The following is a 7,129-nucleotide window of genomic DNA, read 5'->3' on the forward strand; positions in this document are numbered from 1 at the left end:
CAAATCTGTTGGCTAGTTCTCTTCCCCTTAAGAAAGGGAATCCCTCTTGCCTCAGGTGCGAAGAGCCCGCTCGCCGTTGCAAGTAGCTAGCACTTGCTTTCATCTCCCGATGGAAACCCGACGCCAAGACCAAGATACGAGAATGACATCCCAACAAACGAAATATTCGAACGCTTACGTTAGGAACAACGGTAGGCAGACGTAGCTAACTAGCGGTGCATTGCCATTGGTACGTAGTCTGATACGTACCATGTACCCGATCCTGCTGAGTTCCGGACCTGTCACCAGTAAGAGCACCTCTGGCCGTTGGACTGCTCGATCACACGGCCGAGCCCGCCGGCGATCGACGCCCGCGCCTCCGCGGCAACAGCGACGTGCGCGCGGCCGCCGTGGAGTGGAACACAGCATACATAGACGGCGACATCCCGCCAAGAATTTAAATAGAGGTATCTACGCGCTACAAAAATCCAAAGCCGCCTGCGTACACCGGCTAAGCAAGACGTACGTACGCGAGCTACCAACCATGCATGCCAGCCCCAGCCCGGCCGCCGTTTACACATTCCCCAAATCCTCAATTCGATCCCCATCACCATATCAGACGTCGTCGCGTCCGTCCCCGATGGACCTCCGGTGGATGACATGCATGATCCCTGGACGTACGTACGTGATCATTGTGGTACTGTCGCGTGATGCCGTCCAGACTGACCGACGTACAGGTCACCCGGCGAGATCGCGCAGGAGGTGGAACCCGCCCAACCCCCGGTGGTACTGCGACGCGACGTCGGCGCCTGATCCCATGCCCGCCCCGAACTGTCCGTTAGCAGACGGGTGCACGCCCTCGCCAGCCATGAACAGGAACTCGGCGGCGCCGCCATGCGCCGCGGACGACGAAGACGGGGATGCGGCGGCGAACGCGGCGACGTTCACGCCACCGTGGTGCTGGTGCTGCTGCTGCTGCTGCTGGTGCTGAAGTCCCAGCGTGAGCGACACGCCGTTGCCAAACCCGGCCGTGGCCGCCTCGTAGGCTTCGAAGTCGAGCTGGTCCATCATGCCGAAGTTGAGGCCCTGCGGGTCGGTGCTCTGGCCGATGCTCACGACGGAGGCCAGCGAGCCGGCGTCGTGCAGCTGGTGCAGCTGCGCCCGTGTGGGCTTCTGCTCGCCGCGCCCCTCGGAGGCGTAGCTCCCCGCCACCGGGTTAGGGTTCGCCAGGTCGCCGGCCTGCTGCGCCGACTGGCCGCCACCGTCGCCGCCGCTGCCCTCCTCCTTGTCCTTCATCTCCTCCGCGTACATCTCCTCCACCATCGGCTTCCACAGCCGCACCCTCGCGTTGATGAACCAGTTCGAGACCTGCATGCGTTGCACAATTTAATATTTTCCTACGATACAAGGATCGCACACCACACACACAATTAGATTCTTCCGCTGAACGTTCACGAGCACGTGAAGACACGAACGAACGTGCGTACGACTCCGACGTGTCACCCGACCGAGTACGTTGACGTGTCATGTCGAGTGCAAATTGCACAGCTCGCAACCATGGATGCGTGTACGTGGAAACAATCAATTTAAACTAGTGGCACGAAACCGGCCAGCATTATGTGTATATATATATGCGTGGCCAATCGACACAAACAACGCAATGATTACGATGTGATGATCGATCAGTATCCAGCAGTGTGTGTAGGTAATAATTGGATAGGAACTCGTTAACATTTTTCTTTTTGCAAGTGCTAAAAAAACAATTTTTTTTTTCTTTTGCAGCTGATCCATCGACCGATCATGTGATGATAAGCTGATTTTGTGGAGGAGTGAGTGAGTACATACTTGGCTCCGCGATAGGCCCGTCTGCCGCGCCAGGATGTGCTTATCCACATCGCTTGGGTACCTGGATCAGAACATGCCAAAAAAAATTGAGCGTTAGAACATGCCAATTTAAGGTAACCTGCGTGCTTCCAAGTCTACATCTAGTGAGAGGTTACAAGTCTACAACGAGCAAACCTAACTTGTATGTAGATGTTTTAAATAACTTTATAGATGGAGATGTAGGGATTGTTTAGTACAAGGGCATATCTAAGGCATACTGTTGTGTATTTCTTTTATGAGGGTAGTGTTGTGTATGTTTTGTTCATATGTGTAAATGCATATATGGAATATTCCTACAAGACAAGTGTGGTATTTGATGTGGACATTCTAATAACACTGCTAGAGGAAAAAGAGCATCTGTCCGCGTTTGAATATACCTAAATGTAGTTGGAAGTTATGTGTTTAGGTGAATAATTAGGACAGCAAATTATAAAATTAGGAGAGTGAACATAAGCAAGATGGCACATAGATGGGGACATACGAAGGAACCTAAGTTGCATCAGATCAAAAACTTATGCAGCTTCACAAAATTAAGGGAAATAATTTTAAAGTTAAATCAAGCCAAAACAGCTATTGTTTGTTAGTCACACATGTAATGCAAGACAAATATGGCACGGGGAGAGCAATGCCACAGAATAAAACACAAGGCCAGACGATTTTAGAATGAGGATCACACTCTTGAGCATCAGTTGATGTGCAAACATGTAGATTTAGTTCGTTAGCATCTTCTGCAAGCAGATGACGTAGCTACTTACGTTATGTCTATGGTACTTGTCCTTAATTAATTAATTAATTCTAGTTTCATTTTCAAAACAAAACATGAATCTAGTTCATTTCGTGCAAACTAATCAATACTAGTACTTCTTTGGATGTGCTAGCTGTTAATTATTCCTATATAACTTCTTTCTAAGCGATCAACTAAATTCACCTGTTCAATTCGAATTGAAATCTTTCTGACAATGCACGTTAATCTTCTTATATATAGTACGGTGCTGTAGGAAGACATTTAATCTTTTTAACATGCCACGAGATGCATGGGAGGGAAAGACAGTTAATCTTCTTAACATGCCACGAAATGGGAGGGTTTATGTAAGAAGGATCGTCTCTTACGGGTGCAGGAAGTGCTCGAAGAGCCAGGCCCGGAGGACGGAGACGGCGCGCTCCGGCAGGCCGCGCTGCGGCCGCCACGGGTGGCTCTCGAGCATGCCGGACTGGTACGCCTTGTGCTGCCTGAGGCACTGGTCCAGCGCCCGCAGCCGGGGCGTCTCCCCCCTGGTCATCCCGGGCACGGCGGCCCCGGCGTCCTTCTCCCCCAGCGCCCCGCGCACCGCCCGGACCTGCGCGGCCACCCCGTCCCTCACGCTCCGGAAGTGCTTGGAGATGGTCCGCGACGCCATCCTCGTGTACACCGCCGCCGCGCGCTGCCCCGCCACCGCCTCGAAGGACGCCGCCACCGCCCGCATCTGCTCCCGGTACCTCCTGTACCTCCGGTCCACCTGCATGCCATCGAGTCAGACACAGGGCGTGCTTCATTAAGCTCACAAGTCACGGCGAAGAAATAGTTGCGAGGAAATTCTGATCGCTGTAGCTAGCTTCTCTAGTGCAACAGTATTTGACTCTTGATCTTGACTAGCTCTAGCTGTGCGTGCCTAGTACGTACGAGGCTACAGACACCTAAGCTAGCTAGGACTCTGACGGCACAAGGCCGCACAGCACCTACCTATGAATTGGACTGTAGGTCGAAGTGTGCAGTAACATAAGAAAGGCAACGGAGGCAGTAAATGTGTGAGTGGATAGATGGCCATAAGCCCGCCCATGACGGATGAAACGGCCGAAGGTAGGGGATGGCCTGCACAAGTGCAGAGATTTCTTGCGTCGCCATGGTGCAATGGTCTGTGAGACTGGGAGTTCATGCATGCAGAGGGATAGAGTCATGGTCTCATGGAGAGAGAGAGAAAGATAGGGGGAGTGGGCGTAGGGGTCGCATGCCCAGTGCAGACACCTAGTAGCTAGACCTGCAGCGAGCGAGGCGAAGGAATAGAGGTTTCCAAAAGCGGACGGTGAGGCCCAGGAGGGAATCGCCCCCACTGTGCTGCTCCCAGGAACCCTCCTTGGGCAAGCCATAATGGAACTGCGAGTGCCACTCCACTCGCCTGCAGCCTTTTAGATTTCCAAGAAGCTGGTGCAGTTCCTGACGAACGCAGGGCTTGACCCGTGATCGATGATCGGTGGAGGGATCCGACGTGAGCGGTGTAGGACGTGGTGGTTAATCAGCGTGTAAATTGGCTATGCAAACCTCTTCGATCATGGTGTACAGCTTGGCCTTGAGCTTCTGCAGCTCGGCGGCGTCCATGCTCTGGATCTGCGTCGACGACGGCGGCCAGGAGGCGGAGGACGACGAGCCGTGCTCTTCTTGCGCCGGCTTCTTGGGCGCCTTGCTGTCGGTGTCCGCGGGGATGCTGCAGAACTCCTGCAGGAGCTGCTGCGTCGGCAGCAGGAACCTGGACCCGCGCAGCTGCCAGCCGCTGCCGGCGCCTTGCACCTGCCATGCCCCCGGCGCCGTCTGCTGGTGCTGCTGCAGCCGGGGCTCGCCGCCGCCGAGGTGGTGGTGCAGCATGAACGACGAAGACCCGGCGTCCGGCGGCCCGTGGAGCGACAGCGACAAGGGAGCCTGGCCCATCTGCAGCTGCTGCTGGTGGTGGTGATGCTGCTCGCCGCGGAAGAAGCTGATGGTAGTCGAGCCGTCGACGTCGACGTCGAGCGCGGCCTTGCTCTGCGCGGACGTCGCCTCGCCGGCCGGCGCCATGCCGAAGGCCCTGGCCCCGAACATGTCCGCCCCGGAGTGGTGATGATGGTGCAATCCGCCGCCGCCATACATCTGATGCTCCGCGCGGGCGTCCACCTCCGGCACGAGCGTGACGCCGCCCCCGTTGCTCCCGGTCGCCGCGAAGTAGTCCGCGTACCCTACTAGGCTGGGATCGTGCGCCATCTTTATACTGGAGCTCCGCTCCCGCGCGCGCGGCCGGCCGGGCCAGGCGCTCCGTTAATCAATCTATGGACGGACGGGCGACGGCACGGGAAAGAAAGCTAGCTCAGAAAACGAAAAGTGGAGCAGTAAAGCAAGACAAGGGCGGGCGAGCACCGAGAGGGAGGGGAAGGGAAATAAAGCGAGGCCAAAGGGATGGAGACGCACCTTTGCGCAAAGAGGAGCCGAGGGCCATATCTTTCTGGGGAGGGGAGGGGAGGGGAGGAGACGTGCGATGGGAATGAGATTGGTGGATGGATTGGATGGGATGTTTGCAGCAGCAGGAGATCGACCGAGGAAAGAGGAGGCAAGCTCGCTCGTACACTGCACTTGATCGTACCGCCCGCCCATACCAATACCAGTCCCTACCTACCACTACCAGCGCCAGGAGTATAGCCACGCTAGATTGCTATAGCTCCACTACAAGTACATACACAGGGAGGACGGTGGCACTGGCACCCTACGAGCTGAGTCGAGTCGAACGCACGGTCATTTCTTTGGGCTAGGAGAGGGGCAAAAGTGTGACGGAGGCCGGCGCTGGGCGTTCGTTTGGTTGGGCAGGGCACACGGCTCCCAGAAATGAAAAACGCGGTGGTTGCGGCGTCGAGCTCCCGGTCGCTCGCTGGCTCGCCTCTCGCTGCTGCAACTTGGGCTGATCTAGCTGCAAACCTCCGGGGGAGAAGAGGGCGCTGCACGCTGGCCGCTGGCGCCGACGACGTCTGGTCCGGGGGCAGCAGTGGTCCACGTACGGCCAGTCGTCGACGGACCAACTAATCGCCACTGGGAAAACTGGCCTATTGGGCGGGACGGAGCCGCGCGCGGGGACCCACCACGGACGTCGCCGTCGCGCATCTCCCGGGTTGTTTGCTTGCTAGTCTGGTGGATTTTGTGTGTGTGAGAGGGAGATCGATCTCCTGGGCTATGTATTTTACTACCCTTCCCTCCGTTGTTTTCTCGTGTGCCGACGTACGTAGGCGGGCGCGAGAGCAAGAGAGCGTGTGAAAACATGAGTTGGACTAGAGGGAGGGTACGTCGTCTTTGCTACGGAGTGGTCGATAAACCAAGATTCATCCATACGATTGGTTGAAAAATCCTTTATTTACACCCAAAAAAGAAAAAGAAGAACGACCCTTTATCTATGTATTGCTGACAGGGAGTGGTTTTACCGCATTCCGGTGCTATGCGTGTTGCATTTTAGGGCGTATTTACATGCGAGGGATTGATACAGCTGGGTGTAGGGCACTCGCAAAAAAAATGCTGGGTGTCGGATGCTCCGCCCTAAGGGCAACTCCTACGCGCCGACGCAAACCGATGTGAATTTTGTCTGTTTTTTATCCGTTTAGGACGCCGTTCTGGACAGAGTCTGCCCCAATTCGTGTTTTAGGCGGCCTTCGTCCCGTTCGTGTTTGAGTGGTCAGTGCGCCCAACACGCCGACATATTTTTGTCCGCGCAGCCGGTTTGTGGCCATATTTTTTTAATCTTTTTTGCATACATATCATAAACATTGCCCAAAGTTTGCATAACTCGACCAAATACAAATACCATAGTTCTACAACCAAATAAAATCTCACAGTTTACAAACTGAATGATACACTTGAAAGAAAAGAGCCGATACATCTACTTGTTGCCAAGTTAAGCCCACATATGCTCAACCAAATCATTTTGTAGTTGAATGTGAGTTGCCCAATCACGCATTTGATGACGAGATTCGGTGAACTATGTAACCACAATGTCCTACCGCCTCTCATGCCCTACTCGCATAATTCAACCAAAATGTCCTCATTGTCGAACAACGAATCGTCTGAATCGCAAATGAAGTTGTTGAAAAAGTACTCATCGCCGCTATCCATTTTCTACCTTGCGGGCGAAACGTCGAACACCTTGTTGGCGTGGTGTGTAAGTGCATCTAGTGTCACCCCTTGTTGGTTTTGGAGTATTGACGACAAACTTGGTTAATAGACTAATGTGTTTGTGAGATACACAGGAGAACACAGATAAAAGTCCATGGAGATTCGATTTACCCATCAAAGATGACCTCTTAAAATGTATATGAAGACATTGAAGATAGTGGTGTACGCAAAGACTTTTGCTTAAAGACAATGGAGCGCGAAGACATAGTCTTTTGGTAGTTTCATTTTCTTCTTTCTTGAGTCATAGAAACCACCGTACTGTTAAGTGAGGTCGAGGTAAACAAAGTCAGAAATTGACATGATACTCAACCTAAAATCACATGTCTTCTA

General features: G+C 53.8%; 1 protein-coding gene across 2 annotated transcripts; it reads right to left on the reverse strand.

Moving 5' to 3' along the window:
* Positions 1-411: 411 nt before the first annotated feature.
* On the reverse strand, positions 412-5,324 carry LOC109746279 (uncharacterized). Of its 2 annotated transcripts, XM_020305404.4 has the most exons (5): positions 5,057-5,324; positions 4,160-4,915; positions 2,974-3,359; positions 1,825-1,885; positions 412-1,347 (listed from the first exon to the last, which is right to left on the reverse strand). In XM_020305404.4, exons 2-5 carry the CDS (start codon positions 4,850-4,852, stop codon positions 718-720), a joined length of 1,770 nt encoding a protein of 589 aa, XP_020160993.1. In that variant the 5' UTR covers positions 4,853-4,915; positions 5,057-5,324; the 3' UTR covers positions 412-717. The 2 variants fall into 2 exon arrangements, with proteins under 2 accessions (XP_020160993.1, XP_073352332.1); XM_073496231.1 differs by lacking the exon at positions 5,057-5,324 and having other exon boundaries at positions 4,160-5,041.
* Positions 5,325-7,129: the final 1,805 nt, after the last annotated feature.

The sequence above is a fragment of the Aegilops tauschii genome, chromosome 1 (assembly GCF_002575655.3).
Source record: "Aegilops tauschii subsp. strangulata cultivar AL8/78 chromosome 1, Aet v6.0, whole genome shotgun sequence".
NCBI classification, from domain to species: Eukaryota; Viridiplantae; Streptophyta; class Magnoliopsida; order Poales; family Poaceae; genus Aegilops; species Aegilops tauschii.

Excerpts from the sequence above, each read along its gene's own strand:
- LOC109746279 (XM_020305404.4), bottom strand. The coding sequence starts at position 4,852 with ATGGCGCACGATCCCAGCCTAGTAGGGTACGCGGACTACTTCGCGGCG. Across the intron at positions 3,360-4,159 it reads TGTACACCATGATCGAAGAG|GTGGACCGGAGGTACAGGAG; the intron begins GTTTGCATAGCC and ends GATGGCATGCAG. Across the intron at positions 1,886-2,973 it reads TTCGAGCACTTCCTGCACCC|GTACCCAAGCGATGTGGATA; the intron begins GTAAGAGACGAT and ends GTTCTGATCCAG.